The 19088-nt window shown below is 46.2% G+C and overlaps 3 protein-coding genes across 3 annotated transcripts; all 3 read right to left on the bottom strand.

Annotated features, from left to right (window-relative positions):
• Positions 1-2419: 2419 nt before the first annotated feature.
• LOC141050701 (E3 ubiquitin/ISG15 ligase TRIM25-like) lies at positions 2420-4146 on the bottom strand. The gene has a single exon (XM_073547293.1). It carries the CDS (start codon positions 4112-4114, stop codon positions 2564-2566), a length of 1551 nt encoding a protein of 516 aa, XP_073403394.1. The 5' UTR covers positions 4115-4146; the 3' UTR covers positions 2420-2563.
• A 3731-nt stretch (positions 4147-7877) lies between these two features.
• Positions 7878-10394, bottom strand: LOC141050700 (E3 ubiquitin/ISG15 ligase TRIM25-like). The gene has a single exon (XM_073547292.1). The coding sequence runs from the start codon at positions 10231-10233 to the stop codon at positions 8668-8670; it is 1566 nt and encodes a 521-aa protein (XP_073403393.1). The 5' UTR covers positions 10234-10394; the 3' UTR covers positions 7878-8667.
• Positions 10395-16849: 6455 nt separating this feature from the next.
• On the bottom strand, positions 16850-18787 carry LOC141050699 (E3 ubiquitin/ISG15 ligase TRIM25-like). Its single transcript, XM_073547291.1, has one exon. It carries the CDS (start codon positions 18535-18537, stop codon positions 16969-16971), a length of 1569 nt encoding a protein of 522 aa, XP_073403392.1. The 5' UTR covers positions 18538-18787; the 3' UTR covers positions 16850-16968.
• Between the last annotated feature and the right edge of the window lie 301 nt (positions 18788-19088).

Genomic DNA, 19088 nt, shown 5'->3' with positions numbered 1-19088 from the left:
ATAATGTAGCCCCCCTCAAAGGGTATAATGCAGCCCACCTCCATCATTGTCCTTATCACCACCTCCATTGTCCTTTCCACCACTACCATCATTGTTCTTTACACGACAACCATCATTGCTTTCTTCACCACCACCCTATCATTGCCCAATCCAACACCTCCATCATTGTGTCACGCTTACCGTGACAGCAGTCAGGAGTGGCGTGCCTGTCAGATGGCAGAGATCCCTGTTCAGATAGATAGTGCACCGGAGGCACAGTAGTCACAGAAGCCGGGCAGGAGAACAGCGTCAGGTGAGAAATCCTGCTCCAGGACCTGCGGGAGGGGAGGAGCGGCAGAGAAGCTCTCAGTGCCCGCAGGACCTTCCTACCATGTGACCGCAAGTCAGGGGAGTGGGCGGAGCTCACCTCCGAGATGCAGCAGCGCTGACCAGAGGAATCAGCGCTACAGAGATTAATCAATAACAGTAATCAGACAAACTAAGTGGTCATACACGGGTCAGGCAACGTAGTACAGGAGCGAGAATCAGAGGGTAGTCAGGAGAAGCAGAGGGTCAGCACACGAGATAGCAGCAGAGGTACCAGAGGAGCAAACATAGAGGTCAAGATAAAGCCAGGGGGTCATACACGGGTCGGGCAGATAGGTACAAAGTCAGAATCCAAAAGACGTAAACCGAGTCCAAAACAGGTCATACACCAGGCAAACGTACAGGAACAGGCAAGAGGCACAAATGGAGCAGGGTCGGGCACACTCACACTAGGAGTATAAACGACAGGGAGGGGTGCTCACCTGAAGCTATAAAAACCCTCCCTTGCCCAAAGAGAGGCTCTCCCTATTAATCCCTGCACCACCTGTCCAGGATCCTGAATAAACCATGACACATTGCCTCGCCCCACCACCATTGCCTCACCACCACCACCATCATTACCGCCCCCCACCACCATTGCCTCCTCCCCACCACTATCACATAGACAGCACCGCACCACTCTCACACACACAGCGTCAGACTGGAACACCTTCGGCCCACCAGAGAAAATCATTCTTGGGGCCCACTATGTAGCTACATACGGTAGAAATAGATACAAGACCGCCAATTGTGTGGTAAAACACACTAATATCAGGGTATAATATAAGGTAGTACACATCTTAATTATGTAGCAGGGTTTGGGTAGCCCCCTCATAGAATATAATGCAGCCCCCACATAGAATATAATGTAGCCACCTTAAAGGGAATAATGCAGCACACCTCCATCATTGTCCTCATCACCACCTCCATCATTGTCTCCTCCCCACCACCATTGTCCTTTCCACCACTACCATCATTGTCCTTTACACCACAACCATCATTGCTTTCTCCCCTACCACCCCCATTATTGCCAATTCCAACACCTCCATCATTGCCTCCCCCACCACCATTGCCTCCTCACCATCACCATCATCATTGCCTCCTCCCCCACTCTCTCACACACACCTCTCCGTACGTGCCCCACAGCACATCACGGCAGCTTCCTCTCTGAAACAGCCGAGCTGTGTCAGACAGGAAGTGCCGGGCAGGCGGGCAGGAAGGAGGACAGCATCGGATCCCTGCAGCTCCGCTCCAGTCCTAAGCTGCAGTGACCGCAATCAGGGTTCGCCGCCCTTTAGGGGCCCTCCTCTGGGGCACCGATTCAGCAGCACCAGCGGGCAGTGTTATCTGCAGCTTGTGGCTAACGCTGACCGCTATTAAAGAGAAATGGTATTCTCTCCTCTCCACGCCCACGGGGGTGTGGGAAACATGAATATTCATTTCTCTTTAGCAGCGGGGACAGGCTCTTGTCTCCAGCTGCTGCTCCGTTAGCACCGGGAGGGCCTCCCTTGACTCAGGGGCCCCATAGCAGTTGGGTGTGCCGCTACTAGCGACATGCCACTGGTTGGGGACCCATGGAGCAGTGGGGGCCCTAGGCAGCTGCTGGAAAATATGCCAGCGGGCATCACAGCCTGAGCCCGGTTCTCCGGTGGGCCAGTACAACTCTGTACACAACCCCTGACTGGGCCTGTATAGCGGCTCACGGAGGTTGTGCTGCTCTGTACTCCATGGATAGGGCACTGCAGTGTACACGAGCCCCGCTACAACAAGGCAAAAACACTTCACATTTTCTTCTATGAGAGACTCAGAAGGAGCCGAGTGCTCACAGGATCCCACCTCTTCGTATAAGCAGGGATCAAGCCGTCAGCCCCAAAATATTTATCATGTCCTCCTTTAAATATATGAAGCTTATCTGTTGGGAGATTAGATGGCAGGAAATATGGAGAGAAATCAATTACAGAAACTAATGCTGCAGCCCCTTTACTGAATAACAATTATCAGTCTCCGGACAATTCACCCATTAATATTTACATTCTGTTCAATCATTGATTCTGCATCTGATCTACAGGGAAGAGGAAAAAGCAATAGGAACAATCCCCCCATGACTCCGCCATATACATTGTATTATTAGAGGGTCCCGCTGATAACTCACTATATACAGATGTGTCCATGTGACAAGGAATAATGTCATTATAATGTGACGAGGACGACATCGGCCTCAGCTTCTTATTGTAATAGAGGCCCCATCATCGACGTAGAAGACAACATGTAGGGGTTCAGTGAAGGAGGCGGTGAAGGTGTGTAAGTGTCTGATGGGGTCACACAGCTCATAGAAGGACAGAAGCCCGGCCTCGTAGTCTAAGAAGACTCCAAGTGTTGGACATGTTGGCTTTACACTGAGGGCTGAAATAAATGAGTTGTGAAATAATTCATATAGACCTTCGTACATGGACAGACACCAAGATTTATCATTAAGTCCAATATCAGACTGTAGTCCTTTCTTTTCTATACTGGGATAGGACATTCCAATGGCACACATTCCTGTCTGGTCCCACTCTACCTCCCAGTAATGTCGTCCTGAGGAGAGACCACATCCGCTTAACACCTCGGAGTAAGTCTGAAATCTTCCTGGCGATTTTCGTCTATTCTGTTCTTTTTCTGATCTTGTTGCTGTTTTCAGATCTTCTGATATCTTCACCCATCTATGAGCAGTGTCCACATCCAGGAATATGTCTGGGACATGGACCCCGAGCGCTGATGTTACATTGGTGACAATATTCCTCATTGATCGGTGTAAGGTCAGTGAGATCAGAACCTCATCCAGATCCTCCTCAGTATCAAGCTCTCCACCATCTCCTCCTGTGTCCTTATCCTCTACATGACTACATACTGTAATGTCACTTTCTTGTAAGAATCTTATTGGGTCGGTGACACGACACATCTTCCTGGACAACTTGTTCGCTTTTATTTCCAACTTCTTGATGAGATCAGATATCTGGGACACAATTTTCTCCTCCTGTCTGGAGACCTCACTCAGTGCTATATTTTCTGCCATTTCCAGTTGCTTCTTAATATCCTTAATTCTCTTACTGATGTTCTTCCTCTTATCGGAGGCTTTCTCCTGGATCTTCCTCTTACGAGCCTGTAGATTCTGGACTCTTATCTGAAGTTCTGCTTCTTTTGGATTTAGTTCATTGTGATATTCCATCAGTTTCTTCTTCTTCTTCTCAGAGGCCTCATCTAGAAGTTCCACCAGGTGTCCACAGTGTTCGCCAACCAAACAGCAAGACACACACAGACAAGCCGCGTCCTGCGGGCAGTAATACTCCAGAACCTTCTTGTGGAGGGAACATTTTTTGTTGCCAAAAGAATTGGTGGGTTCTGTTAATATATGATCTAATGTCTTATTGTGAGCTGTCAGGTGGTCGTCACATAGGGAGGTCTCACACTGCAGACATGTTCTTACAGCCAGTACAGGAGACTTTGTACAGTAAGTACAGGAGATCCTGGTCTCCTCCATATCAGGCTGAGTAGATGAGAAACGCTCCACTATGCTCCTCAGCTTCCGGTTCTTCTCCGGGGCCGGACGCTCCGGATATTCTGCTCTGCAGTCAGGACGGGAATACCCTCCAGCCGCCTCCTGGGCATCCAGCACACTCACAATACACGAGCGGCAGAAGTTGTGTCCACATCTCAGGGATACGGGATCTGTATAGAGGCTCAGGCAGATGGAGCAGTTCAGCTCGTCCCTCAGCTCAGCAGACACCATTGTAGTGGGAAAGAGCAGGAACTGACAGTGAGTTTCCTTACATAAGAGGGGTGGAGGTTTCTGGGGAAAATTAACTCTTCAGCTCCAAGATTGTGATCACTGCCGATGAACCACACTTGGGAAGAAAGCACTGATCAGCCATGAGGATCTGGTGTAGGATTAGGAGTTGTAGTGACTCCAGCTGGTCATATTACAGTATAGAGGAATCCACCATCAGTTCAGGGAAGGAGAAGTAAGCAGAGAACTTTAAAAAGAAGGGAACTTTGCAAATCTTGAGTAAGTAAATTTCATGTCCACCTCTTCCTGAAATATACAGTCGGAGTCCGGCAGACGACGCTCTATGTGGCTGATGAAGGACTCGTTATTACGACTCATTCAGACATCAGTGAAAACACGAGTCGCTATTCATCAGTGTTTGGTCTGTGCCAGTTTTTATTAATGATTTTCTCAGATTATTGCAAATCTTCTCTTGTCTATTTAGCCACATTCACACAGTCAGTATTTGGTCAGTATTTTACATCAGTATTTGTAAGCCCAAAGTGGTTACATGTTTCTATTCTACTTTTCCTCTCCGGATCTTAGCTTCTAAATACTGAGGTAAAATACCGACCAAATACTGAACGTGGCCTTATTACAATGTTAGGCCTCATTTATATATCCGTATTTTAGATCAGTATTTTTTTATGGCAAAACCAGGAGTGGAACTTACAGAAAAAAACTATACTGCTCAAAAAAATAAAGGGATCACTTAAACATACGATCCTATGGTTGTGTTCCCTCTATTTTTTTGAGCTGTATATAATTGAAGTATTGACGCCTGTTCTGTGTTTTGGAGACGCTCCTGGTTTTGTCACAGAAATACTGATGAAATACTGATCAAAAATACTGATGTGTGAATGAGTCATTAATCGCATTTGTGAGCTGTGTGTTATTTTCACAGATCCACAGACAGTGGTGTAACTAAAGTCCGATGGGCTCTAGTGCAAAATTAGGACCTGGTCCTTTCCCCACCCCAGCATGTTGGTCAGATATGGGTCCTTGCAGCGTTCTATATCCTATGAAGACATACGTGTTGCAATCCCGCTCCCATTATTTAGTAACGTCCCCCATCCTGGCATATGTCCCCATTCTGCTGCTCTTATTTAATGCATAGGGAAAAAAAAAAAGTGATCTTACTCACCTTCCTTCGGCTCCCCCGCCGTGCACCGTCCTCTTCTGTTGCTTTTTATCTGCATATTTCCTGCAGGATCCGCAATAAACTGCACAATAACAATCTTCTTTGATTATTGAGTTTTTCTTGCCTTTTCATTTTTTTTTTTAGGTGTTGTTGCTGCAGATGTGAAGCTGTGTATTTTAAAGTTGTTTTTTTTTTAATACTACAGAAAAACTTTGGCTCTGCATTAAAAATTGAACTGTGTTTTTTACAGGCTCCTCATAAAGAAACAACGCACCAATACCGCAGAAATCTTTAGACCACAGCGGGCAGGAGGTGACATGAAATCACATCCACTTTGCTTGGATAGTTAAACGCAGCAGATTTTCTGCAGAAAAAAAAGCAGCATTTCTGCTACGTGTGAACACGGCCTAACTGTGCAAACAAAGTGGATGTGAATTCATGAGAACTGCTGCCCGCTGTGTCTAAAGGGGGTTTTACACTAAGCAATATCGCTAGCAATATTGCTAAAACGTCACTGGTTTTGTGACGTTATAGCGATATTGCTAGCGATATCGCTATGTGTGATACTTACCAGGGACCGGCTCCCCCGCTGTCCATCGCTCATCGCACGAGAATGTCCGGCTCCATTTGTCGTCGGGCACTTCCTGCTGAGACTTCCTGCTGTGACGTCCAGCGACGCAGGACGCGGGCGGGAGGACGCAGGATCGCTGTGTGTGAATGGTAAGTATCGTGCGCTGCGTCGCTGCTGCATCGCTGTGAGATCTTTCTGTATGAAAGCTGACTAGCGATCATTTAGCGATGCACCAGCGATCCTGACCGGGTCGGATCGCTGGTTGGATCGCTGGTGCATCGCTAAATGTAAAAGGGCCTTAAGGGTATGTGCACATGTTGCAGATTCCTGGACATTTATGCGGATTTATTGCAGATTTTGCCTGCTTTCTTACACCTGCGGATTCCTATAATGGAATGGGTGTAAAAACGCTGCGGAATCCGCACAAAGAATTGACATGCTGCGGGAAAAAAAAATGCGTTTCCGTGCGCATTTTTCCGCAACGTGTGCACAGCGGTTTTTCCCCCCATAGAATTGTACTGTAACTCACTAGCAGATCTGCAACGTGTGAACACACCCTAAAGATGCTGCTGAACGGTGCGGGTTTGGTGTTTTGTTTTTTAATCTGTGGAGCCCACAAAATGGAAGAAAAAAAATTGTAGTTGCTCTTTTAAATGCAGAATCTTTATTATATATAAAAACGCAGCTTCAAATCTGCACGAAAAGTGTATGAAATAGATGGGAAACGGCGTAAAAAACGCATCAAAAACATAATAATCAGAGCTCGTTATTGTCGTGTGGTGCGAATCCTGCAGGAAAACATTTACACTATGTGTGAACACGGCCTCAGCGTTACATTGCTAAGAGTTTTATGCGATTAATGGAAAAAATATATATAATCACTATCCAGTTTTTGTACCATTTACCGTTCACCATAAATCTGGTCGCTGTATTGTACGTGTTCTTATCATTACAGGAACAAAAAAATGTCTATAATTTGTGATTTATTTTTTTAATTTTTTTTTTAAAGTGCATTAAAAAATGTCATTATTGTAAATGTTTTTCGTTATTTTATAGGAAGTAAAAAAAATCTGACTTATATCTTGCTGCTAGAATACAGAGACCTAGAAATGCGCTGGTGTATACCTTATAAGGTTTGAGGCGACTGAGGGGCTTATAGGCGAGAAAAATTACATTCTTTCAGCTAAAATGCCCTTTATCCTCAGATATTCCAGTCTCCCCCCTGTAATGAGAGAGAAAGGGATGAAATATTGGGCAGCAATTTCTCCTGAAGTCGATCTGCGACTTTCGGAGCTCATTTTTGGCTGGAATAGATTGTGGATGCCATGTCGGGATTTCAGTGCCACCAATGTGCCAAGACAGCAAAACCAAACAACTGATGGCATTGTGGAAACTATCCCCCCTTACGGGATTTATCTTTTCGGTATTGTGATCTTTTTGAACATACAGGAGCGTCTCAAAAGTTTATACATTGTGACACAAAAATGACAATTTATTCCACTAAAATTATACTTTATGCCCCAAATTTTTCATTTTCCCAAGGGGTAATAAGAAAACATGGACCCCACAATATGTAAAACAAATTATTCCAAACATAGCAATACCCCATATGTGGCCGGAAGCTACTGTTCGGACACCCGGCCGGGCTCAGGAGGGAAGAAACACCATTTGGCTTCTGGGTACAGGTTTGTCTTGCAAATTTTGCTGGTTCCATATCCGAGCCCTATAGGTGCCAGAACAGCAGACAATCCCAATGTGAGTCTCCCGCATCAGTACATGGCACTGCCGCCGGCACTCGGGACCTGAGTGTGTAGCTGCATGTATTTCTATGCAGCCGCATACTCCGGTCCCGAGTGCCGGCGGCAGCGCCAGGTGTTGATGCGGGAGATCGTGCCAGTTTCTCGCATCACACTCGCAAGTGTGATTCCGGAGGAGACATTTGATCTTCTGAACATGGATTTTACTGGATTGGTTCATAAACCCGAAAAGAAGAAATGTGCAAAGACTAAAGTAGATATGAATAAAACATGATCAACAATCTTTATTGAATCATTTTTAAAAGAGTAGAAATATCCAATGTAATAAGCATAGACATTAATGGTGGGTGAGCCAATAAAAAAAAAAAAAGTTTCCAGAAAAGATGGAAACAATGTGAGGTGACATCTGAATGCAAACACCTAGAAAGCTTGTCACAGACAATGAATTGTTCCAAAATTATTAGTGATATATTTATACACACACACGTGTACACTAAGGTGCAATCAAATGGAAACACGTGATGAATCCAAATTTAAAATCGAGCTATAGAAATAAGAATAAAGGGGTCAACAGTATTAGGGTCCCATAAAATAAATAGCATAAAGTGCAAATAGTGCATATAATAATGAGGACATGTTCAGGCTCACCCACCAGACGTGCATTTCTCCAACCAGACCCCTGATGACGCAATGGTGAAACGTGTGTCTGATGTCTGTTGGGTGAGCCTGACACTGTATTACGCATATCAGTCTTGTACTGACAGTTGATGTGTCAGGTCCTGCTCATGGCAATACCTCAGAGATCACTATAGTTGGGTGACCCCTCTGACATTACTCAGCCTGGGGTCATCATGGCTTTCATTAGCACTATGTGATCACAATCATGGAGTAACAATAGGGACAAAGAGGGTGCCTCCTCACTAAAATAAACAGATAATACTGTCACCATGGACAGCAGCATCAGAGAGTCCTGCTAATAACTCACTATATACAGGTGTGTCCTTGTGACAAGAAATAATGTAATTATGTTACGTGGACGACATTGGCCTCAGCTTCTTATTGTAACAGAGGCCCCATCATTCACACAGAAGACGACATGTAGGGGTTCAGTGAAGGAAGCGGTGAAGGTGTGTAAGTGTCTGATGGGGTCACACAGCTCATAGAAGGACAGACGCCCGGCCTCATAGTCTAAGAAGACCCAAAGTGTCGGACATGTTGGCTTTACACTGAGGGTTAATACATCAGAGTTGTGCCATACAGCATATTCTTCATTATACATATCCAAACACCAAGATTTATCATTATATCCAATACCAGACCGTTCTCCTTTCTTCTCTATACTGGGATAGGACAATCCAACACTACATTCTCCCATCTGGTTCCACTCTACCGCCCAATAATGTCGTCCTGAGAAGAGGCCACATTTGCTTAATACCTGGGCAGATGTCACAAATCTCCCTGGTGATTCTAGCCTCACCTGTTTGTTATATGAATTTGTTGCTGTTTTCAGATCTTCTGATATCTTCACCCTTCTAGGAGCAGTGTCCACATCCAGCAATATGTCTGGGACATGGACCCCGAGCTCTGATGTTACATTGGTGACAATATCCCTCATAGATCGGTGTAAGGTCAGTGAGATCAGAACCTCATCCAGATCCTCCTCAGAACTGACCTCTCTACCATCTCCCCCTGTGTCCTCATCACCTCCATGACTACACACTGTAATGTCACTTTCTTGTAAGAGTCTTATTGGGTCGGTGACATGACACATCTCCTCCACGTGACGCATCTTCCTGGACAGCTCATCCTCCTGTATTTCCAGCTTCTTGATCAGATGAGATATCTTGGACGCAATCTTCTCCTCCAGCCTGGAGACCTCGCTCAGCGCTTTCTTTTCTGCCATTTCCAGTTCCTTCTTAATGTCCATAAATACCTTCCTGATGTTCTTCCTCTTATCGGAGGCTTTCTCCTGGATATTTTTCATACGATCCTGCAGCTTCTGGACTCTTTTCTGAATATCTACTTTTTGTGGAGTTAGTTCATCCAGATATTCCAACATTTCCTTTTTCTTCTTCTCAGAAGCCTCATCTAGAAGTTCCACCAGATGTCCACGGTGTTCACCAACGAAACAAGACACACACAAACAAGCCGCGTCCTGCGGGCAGTAATATTCCAGAAACTTCTTGTGGTGGGAACATTTTTTGTTGCCAAAAGATCTTGTGGGTTCTATTAATATATGATCTAATGTCTTGTTGTGGACAGTCAGGTGGTCGTCACATAGAGAGTTCTCACACTGCAGACAGGATTTCACAGCCAGGACAGGAGACTTTGTACAGTAAGCACAAAATATACTAGTATCTTCCATACCAGGCTGAGTAAATGAGAAAAGCTCCACTATATTCTCCAACTTCCGATTCTTCTCCTTGGCCGGACGCTTCGGATATTCTACTCTGCAGTCAGGACAGGAATACCCTCCAGCCGCCTCCTCGGCATCCAACACACTCACAATACACGAGCGGCAGAAGTTGTGTCCACATCTCAGGGATACGGGATCTGTATAGAGGCTCAGGCAGAAGGAGCAGTTCAGCTCATCCCTCAGCTCCGCAGAGGCCATTGTAGTGGGAAAAAGCAAGAACCTAAAGCTAAAAAGTTTCTTTCCATAAGAAGGGTGGGGGATTCTGAGATTAATTAAACCTTCAGCTCCATGGTTGTGATCACTGCTGATTCACACTTGGGAAGAAATGTCTTAACGATCAGCCATGAGGATCTGGTGTAGGATTAGGAGTTGTAGTGACTCCACCTGTTCATGAAGAGAATACACACAACTTTACTGCATACAAAGATGGATATTTGCAAATCTTAAGTTAGGTGAAGTAAAATTCATCTCCACCTCTTCCCATCAGGCTGAAATAAACAGTCAGAGTCCGGCAGACAACGCTGTATGTGGCTGATGAAGGACTCATCATTAGGTCTCATTCAGACAACAATGAAATGTTGGACCGTTGTCCATCCGTGTTTTTGTTCCGATTTTCATCAGTGTTCTCAGCTTTTACGATCAGTGTTTTATTTTTTTTCTCAGATGATTGCAAAGCGTCTACTGTCTATTAGGGCACATCCACACATTCAGTATTTGGTCAGTATTTTACATCAGTATTTGTAGCCAAAATGAAGAGTGGGTGATAAATCCAGAAGTGGTGACGTGTTTCGATTACACTTTTCCTCTGATTGTTCCTCTCCTGATTTTGGCTTATAAATACTGATGTAAAACACTGACCAAATACTGAACATGTGAACTTGGATTTATTACAATGTTGGGCCTCATTCACACATCAGTATTCACTGATGCCAAATACATGAGTGGAATTTACAGAAAAAAAAATATAAATTTAAGAACTGACATCTGTTCTGTGTTTTGGAGACGCTCCTGGTTTTGGCATAGAAATACTGATGTGTGAATGAGGCCTTAACGGCACTGACACCATCCGTGTGCTGTTTGTGATTTTCACAGACCCATAGACTTGATCTGTGATTTGTGTCATAAACAGACATATTGCCATGAACTTTTGCAGAACAATCGTCCCAGAAATACCAGGAATGTGTGTGAACAACCCCTTACATCATGTACCTGTTACAGTCCATCTGTGAACTCCACGTCCATGAATAACCCATGTGTGAACAAGGCCTTACACATCAGGGCAGTGTTATTTTCCAGCACAGGTTGAATATATATTAATTTCCCTGTGAACATGATGTTCTTCATCCTGACATTGTGTAAGGGCGCTCCTCACTTCTTCTCTGACCTGATGGTGTAATGTCTCACTTGGAGAAAACCACCCTCTTGGTGACTCAGAGCCGCGATCAAGGCATTACTGTCCTTACTGCTGTATAGGACCCGGTGAACAGAAGTACAGAGGGGGTACCTGAACTGGCTAGTGCTCACCGGGCCCCAGGGTATCGTGTGCCGGCAGCGTTCATCTCAAGGCAGGGATGCAGTGCAGCTCCAATGGAGTCCCTCCACCTCCTCTGTGATGCACTGGTGTGATTGTGCTGGATTGGCCAGCAAATTCACCTGACCTTAACCCCATAGATAATTTATGTGGTATTGTCAAGAGGAAGATGAGAGACACCAGACCCAACAATGCAGAGGAGCTGAAGGCTGCTATCAAAGCAACCTGAGCTTCCATAACCCCTTAGCAGTGCCACAGGCTGATCGCCTCCATGCCACACCGCATTGATGCAGTATTTGAAGCAAAAGGAGCCCCGACCAAGTATTGAGAGCATTTACTGATCATACATTTCAGTAGGCCAACATTTCAGATTTTACAATCATTTTTCAAGCTGGTGTTATAAAGTATTCTAATTTACTGAGATAATGACTTTTGGGTTTTCATTGGCTGTAAGCCATAATCATCAACATCACCAGAAATAAACCCGTGACATAGATCACTCTGTGTGTAATGACTCTATAGAATAGAGGAGAGTCACTGTTTGTATTGAAGAACTGAAATAAATTCACTTTTTGCTGATATTCTAATTGTGTGAGAAGCACCTGTACATGCCAGATAATGGTGGTATAACTTTACCTTCTGGGATTACTGGACTAACTTGTGCAGTACAAACTGGTATAGTAAATTGCTCGAGTAATGTAAGGGCTGGTGCACTTGGGTCGCCCTCCCAGGGCTGTGGGGTACTCAGTACCGGGTCGGTGTCAGCGGGATGTGTCACAGCAGCAGTGACCCGGTCCGTGGCCCTGGGTGCCCAAGTAATGGGGGAGATTGAATGGTGGAATGTATTTGATTAAATGAATAGTTCATGACGCCACCTGTGGTATTCGGCAAGTGAGATGTTAAGCCGACGCTGCATGCAGATCCTCTGGGAATGGTGGTGTGTTGCAGCCAAGATGGTGAAGCTCCCCACAGGTGGAGCTGTAGCCCCAGGGCAGTGTAGATGTAGGGGTAGAGGAGAGGCACAGGCAGTGTAGAAGCTGGTACCCAGATGTAGCGGAACAGGGTGTGTTAGCACAGGAATAATTGGAGGACACCAGGGCATGTAGTTCCAAATCTTTACTCACAGTGTAGTACACACAGGTGCCTGCCTCCGTGCCGTGTCCTCCGGGTCAGATGGAATGCTCCCTTCCAACACTCCGCCAACATGTGACTTTCTGAACGTCTCCTCTTATAGCGCCTTTGGTGTGAAGTACTCCTAGTATTGAGTTACACTGGAGTTACTCCTGACAGATGTTCCCAAGAACTATACTTGTATGGCAGACAGCTGTAGCCTGCTTCGGGGACTCCTTACTCCTGAGTCCCGGCTCACTATCCAAGGTGCTGTTGTGCCCTCAAGTCTTAGATGGTAGTGCATTTACAGCTCACTACTCCACCGGTGTCTGCTGTAGGACCATTAGTATCCATACAACCTCGGGGACCGGGCCCCGGCCTTTCTCTTTGAACTTCTAGGCAGGGTTCTCTCCTAACCAACGTCCTCTGTTCCCTTTTACTCCTACGTTCCGTACTAGTCTCTCCTTCTTATGGAAGATCAGGTTTCTGTTCAATGTCTTTCTCCTTCTTTCCTTTCCCGTGCAGCAGACCCAGGTCACTGAGATCTGCTGCAGCACCTCCTTCCTCCATCCCTCTCCCAGGGATCTTCACTCCTCTCCACTCAACTGAACGACTGAACTGACTGAAATCCTAAACCTTTCAGCTCTTTTATGTATTCTAACTCCACCCGCCTCCCAGCATGTTTCGTGTTCTAAGCAGGGAGCCACCAAAGGTGCTCTGCTACACTCCAAGCAGGGAGCCGCAATGTGGATTTGCTGAACTACTGTGTTGTGTGGGATGCAGGTGTTGGAGCGTGGTCAGGAGCCTCCAAACTGCCTGGATGGTGGGGTACCACACCTCAGGAGGTGCAGTACCTCTGTGGCAACTAAATCCTCAGGGGCGCCACACTCTCACCCAAATCTGCTGCAGGAGGAGGAACTCCGGCACCTGGACAACGGATGGGTGGGTGAAGGTCAGGCTGGAAGCCCTGGATGATGCTCTCGGCTCAGCCAAGCTGGCAGCTATGGATACTGTCCTCGGCTCACGTCTCTCGCCATGAGAACCAGGCCAGCAATCAGGACTTGCCAATGCACTCAAAGACTCTGATGATGACGGAAAGCCCCATCTTGAGGACAAGGACCTAGGACCCCTCCTGTGAGATCTGGACCTCTGTCGCACATGCATGGAATGCTTGCTGTGTCCAATGCGATGATGAGATGACCCAGATGAGGAAGAGCTGGAAACATGGCATCTACGCATACTTGATTCAGCTGCATGAGACGTTGCAGTGACCAAAACAGAAGAGGACACCTGGGGCAGAGCAGGAACTGTCCAAGCAAAGTGGATGTGATTTCATGAAATCCCCACCTTCTGTACGTCTAAGGCCTCATTCACACTGTCAGTATTTGGTCAGTATTTTGCATCAGTATTTGTAGCCAAAAACAGGAGTGGGTGATAAATCCAGAAGTGGTGACGGGTTTCTATTATACTTTTCCTCTGATTGTTCCTCTCCTGATTTTGGCTACAAACACGGATGTAAAATACTGACCAAATACTGACCGTGTGAACGTGGCCTTATTACAATGTTAGGCCTCATTCACACGTCAGTATTTCATCAGTATTTTGCTGATGCCAAAACCAGGAGTGGAACTTACAGAGAAAAACTATACTTGGAATATCGACACCTGTTCTGTGCTTTGGAGACGCTCCTGGTTTTGGCATAGAAATACTGATGCGTGATCGAGGCCTTAATGGCAGTGACGCCGTCTGTGTGCTGTGTGTGATATTCACAGACCCATAGACTTCAGCCCAGAAATACCAGGGACTCATACTAATGAGTGAGGAAAAATCTGCACCAAAAACGCACAGAAAATTGCGTTTTTTTGTTATTTTGGCCTCTACAGGGTTAATATAAGGTGATGAAACAGTCCCATGTACCCCAGAAAGACACCAATGGAAACCACAGCTTGTCCCAGCAGACACAGCCGTCACACAGCTCCGCTGACAGGAAATTGTGGCCACGCCGTGTATTGGTCACCTGTACATTAACACTAAGGGTGTGCGGCCCTAACTTTCCTCACATAGGTCATCGATGTCGGACGTCTGTGTCACCCTGGTGCGCTCATCTCCCTGTGGAGATCCAGCATGGCTGCCCACGCTCCGTACAGCCGGGGTCTCCAGCGCCTTCACATAAAGCGATTAGTGACACAGAATTTTGGAAACCCTGTAATATGGCGGCCGGCCTCCGTCCTACACAAACTGTCTCCTCAGAGATCATTTCTGTCACTGACCATAAAGCCTCCGTTACACCGAGCACAGCTACAAAATGGCCGACCAGGATTCTGCTCCTGAAATGGCGTCTCAGCTGTTGTGTGAGGGGTCACAGCTGCCTCTTCCTGCACATAACACACAGCCGGCCGCGCCATTTATCAGCTCTGAACACACGATTACACCATCGATCTGAGGAAATGTCTGTGAATCTATCAGATATATGGAAGAGAACCTCATTGTAAGAGATGGAAATGAGCAGCCATCCTCCTCCTAACACCAGGTGTGATGCCACCTACCATGGTTCTCTTCAGGGCTCTCCGAGACTACCCTGTGCTGGTTGCTATGGGTTACCATTCATCCTGTTACCTTAGAGAAGTCACCTGGTTACCTTGGTTACAGTATTACCATGTAAATGTAATGCTAAAGGGCGACTGTCAGCACCGAACGACTGTTCACACCAAGTCCAGGCTCCATCATGGCGGCCAGCCAGCTCCGTGCAGCTTCCCATCTATCTCCGTCCTTCTCAGCACTATGAAGTCAGAACTGTCAATCAAAGTAGAAGGGGCGGAGATAGCGGGAAAACAAGCAGGTGGGAGGGTTCACTATAAATGATTGGCCGCCATGATGCCCCGAGCGCCCGGACTTGGTGTGAACAGCCGTTCTGCGTTGATAGAGGCCATTTAACCCCTTCACGACTGATTAAAGAATTAAACAGTGTAAGGAGAAAAAAAACATCAAATTCCCAGAATTACACATTGTTTGGTTGCCGCAATAATGTGCAACAGACGATCAAAACATCGAATCTGCCCCAAAATGGTATCAATTAAAAAGTCACCTCAAGGCGGAAAACAATAAGCCCTCACCCAACCCAAGAGCCGGAAAATTCTGAGCACGTGACGCGCGTCGTGTTCACACAGCAGAAATACGTCCATTCTACGCAGCATTTTCTCAGCACTTTTTAAGGCAATTTTCAGAAGTGAACTGGCTCCAAACCCGACTGAAAAAGAAGTGGTGTGAACATCCCCCAACAGAGAACCACCAGAACACAGAACCAGTGTGAAGCTCAGAGCCCGCGGCGCCATGATGATCTGTCTGCAGTCTGGATATAGCACACATTGCATCTATGGGGGGATCTCCGCACATAGGACCCCACCAGAGCCTGTGCGCCCCTCCGTGTATCCGGCTCTGCTGTGTGTACGGCGCCTTAGTGACTACAGAGATACAGGAGCAGGGGGATAGAGAAGCGGCTGAGCGCACACAGGACCCCCGATCTCAGGATCACTGGGGTCCCTGCACTCATCCCCTGATTACTGATCACACGTCCTCCTATATATGAGATGTTTCTGGTGGGATTAAAGGAAATCTTTATTTAATTTCATATAATATTGAGAAGATCTAATAAAAAATACACAACGGAGACCACAACTCCCATCATCCTCCACAGTCCGGGCGATCAGATCACACAGATCAGACGTCACCGGGGTCCTGTAACACTGCTGGAGACATCGGGAGATTACAGGACATTTCACACGGTGGTATATAGCTAGAGTATACCATCAGTGTCTGACTGGTGTGGACCCCACAGACCCCGAGAATGGAGGAGCCACAGTGCTGATTTAGTGTGACGCTCCGGACCCCGATGTGCCCCCCATACACTGCGGCTGTACTGCAGCTCCTGCACCGGGGGAGTCCAGAGCTCCGATGTGCAGGAGGCTGAATTAATGCTGCAGCCCCTTTAGTCTCAGGATCGGTGGGGGTCCCGGGAGTCAGAGAGTGCTGACATATCCCAGCTATAGACCATGATTAACCCTTTACTGAACAATTATCAGTCTCACAACAATTCAGTCATTTTTACATTCTCCTCAATCATTGATTCTGCATCTGATCTACAGGGAAGAGGAAAAAACAATAGGAACAATCCCCCCATGACTCCGCCATATACATTGTATTATTAGAGGGTCCCGCTGATAACTCACTATATACAGATGTGTCCATGTGGCAAGGAATAATGTCATTATAATGTGACGAGGACGACATCGGCCTCAGCTTCTTATTGTAACAGAGGCCCCATCATCCACACAGAAGACGACATGTAGGGGTTCAGTGAAGGAGGCGGTGAAGGTGTGTAAGTGTCTGATGGGGTCACACAGCTCATAGAAGGACAGACGCCCAGCCTCATAGTCTAAGAAGACACCAAGTATTGGACATTTTGGCTTTACATTGAGGGTTAGTTCATCTGAGTTGTGATATACTTTATATTCTGCATCATACATACACAGACACCAAGATTTATCATTATATCCCATACCAGACTCCTTTCTTTTCTTTTCTATACTGGGATAGGACATTCCCAATTCATATGTTCCTTTCTGGTTCCACTCTACCGCCCAGTAATGTCGTCCTGAGGAGAGGCCACATCTGCTTAACACTTGGGAGTAAGTCAAAAATCTCCCTGGTGATTCTGGTCTCACCTGTTCTTTATCTGAATCTGCTGCTGTTTTCAGATCTTCTGATACCTTCACACATCTATGAGCAGTGTCCACATCCAGCAATATGTCTGGGACATGGAACCCGAGCTCTGATGTCACATTGGTGACAATATCCCGCATAGATCGGTGTAAGGTCAGTGAGATCAGAACCTCATCCAGAGCCTCCTCAGAACTGACCTCTCCACCATCTTCCTCTGTGTCCTCATCACCTCCATGACTACATACTGTAATGTCACTTTCTTGTAAGAGTCTTATTGGGTCGGTGACACGACACATCTCCACGTGACGCATCTTCCTGGACAGCTCTTCCTCCTGTATTTCCAGCTTCTTGATCAGATCAGATATCTTAGACACAATCTTCTCCTCCTGCCTGGAGACCTCACTCAGCGCTTTCTTTTCTGCCATTTCCACTTGCTTCCTAATGGCATTGAATATCTTCCTGATGTTGTTCCTCTCATCGGAGGCTTTCTCCTGGATATTCCACTTATGATCCTGCAGATATTGGACTTTTGTCTGAAGTTCTCCTTTTTGTGGATTTAGTTCATTATGATATTCCATGAGTTTCATCTTCTTCTTCTCAGAAGCCTCATCTAGAAGTTCCACCAGATGTCCACGGTGTTCGCCAACCAGACAGCAAGACACACACAGACAAGCCGCGTCCTGCAGGCAGTAGTACTCCAGAAGCTTCTTGTGGTGGGAACATTTTTTGTTACCAAAAGATCTTGTAGGATCTTGTATTAATATGTGATCTAATGTCTTGTTGTGGACATTCAGGTGGTCATTACAGAAAGTATTCTCACACTGCAAACAGGATTTCACAGCCCGTACAGGAGACTTTGTACAGTAAGTACAGGAGATCCTGGTCTCCTCCATATCAGGCTGAGTAGATAAGAAACGCTCCACTATGTTCTGCAACTTCCGGTTCTTCTTCAGGGCCAGACACTCCGGATATTCTGCTCTGCAGTCAGGACAAAAATACCCTCCAGCCGCCTTCTGGGCATCCAGCACACTCACAATACATGAGCGGCAGAAGTTGTGTCCACATCTCAGGGATACGGGATCTGTATAGAGGCTCAGGCAGATGGAGCAGTTCAGCTCGTCCCTCAGCTCTGCAGACGCCATTGTAGCGGGAAAGAGCAGTAACCAAAAGCTAAAAAGTTTCTTTCCATAAGAAGGGAGGAGGATTGTGAGAATAATTAAGCCTTCAGCTCCATGGTTGTGATCATTGCTGAATCCAACTTAGAAAGAAATCACTGATCAGTCATGAGGATCTGGTGTAGGATTAGGAGTTGGAGTGACTCCACCTGGTCTTATTATGAAGATAATCCACCACCAGTATGATGCAGGAGAAGTAAGCAGATAACCCATAAAACTTCAGTGCATAATAAGAAGAGTCTTCACAAATTGTGAGTTGGGTGAAGTAAAATCCATCTCCACCTCTTTTTATCAGGCTGAAATATACATATGGTGTCCGGCAGACGACGCTGTATGTGGCTGATGAAGGACTCATCGTTAGGTCTTATTCACACATCAGTGAAATCACGAGCCGTTGTCCATCAGTGGTTTTGTTCTCATTTTCATCAGTGTTCGGTCAGTTTTTACCATCAGTGTTTTATTGGTGATTTTCACAGATGAGGGTGAAGCTTCTCCTGTCTGATACAATGTTAGTCGCA

Source organism: Dendrobates tinctorius, unplaced genomic scaffold (genome assembly GCF_039654945.1).
Source record: "Dendrobates tinctorius isolate UK_male_01 unplaced genomic scaffold, ASM3965494v1 ptg000152l, whole genome shotgun sequence".
Taxonomy (NCBI): Eukaryota; Metazoa; Chordata; class Amphibia; order Anura; family Dendrobatidae; genus Dendrobates; species Dendrobates tinctorius.
Note: the sequence above shows the minus strand (reverse complement) of the source record. Positions and strands in the feature narration are given on the sequence as shown.

Excerpts from the sequence above, each read along its gene's own strand:
- LOC141050700 (XM_073547292.1), bottom strand. The coding sequence starts at position 10,233 with ATGGCCTCTGCGGAGCTGAGGGATGAGCTGAACTGCTCCTTCTGCCTG.
- LOC141050701 (XM_073547293.1), bottom strand. The coding sequence starts at position 4,114 with ATGGTGTCTGCTGAGCTGAGGGACGAGCTGAACTGCTCCATCTGCCTG.
- LOC141050699 (XM_073547291.1), bottom strand. The coding sequence starts at position 18,537 with ATGGCGTCTGCAGAGCTGAGGGACGAGCTGAACTGCTCCATCTGCCTG.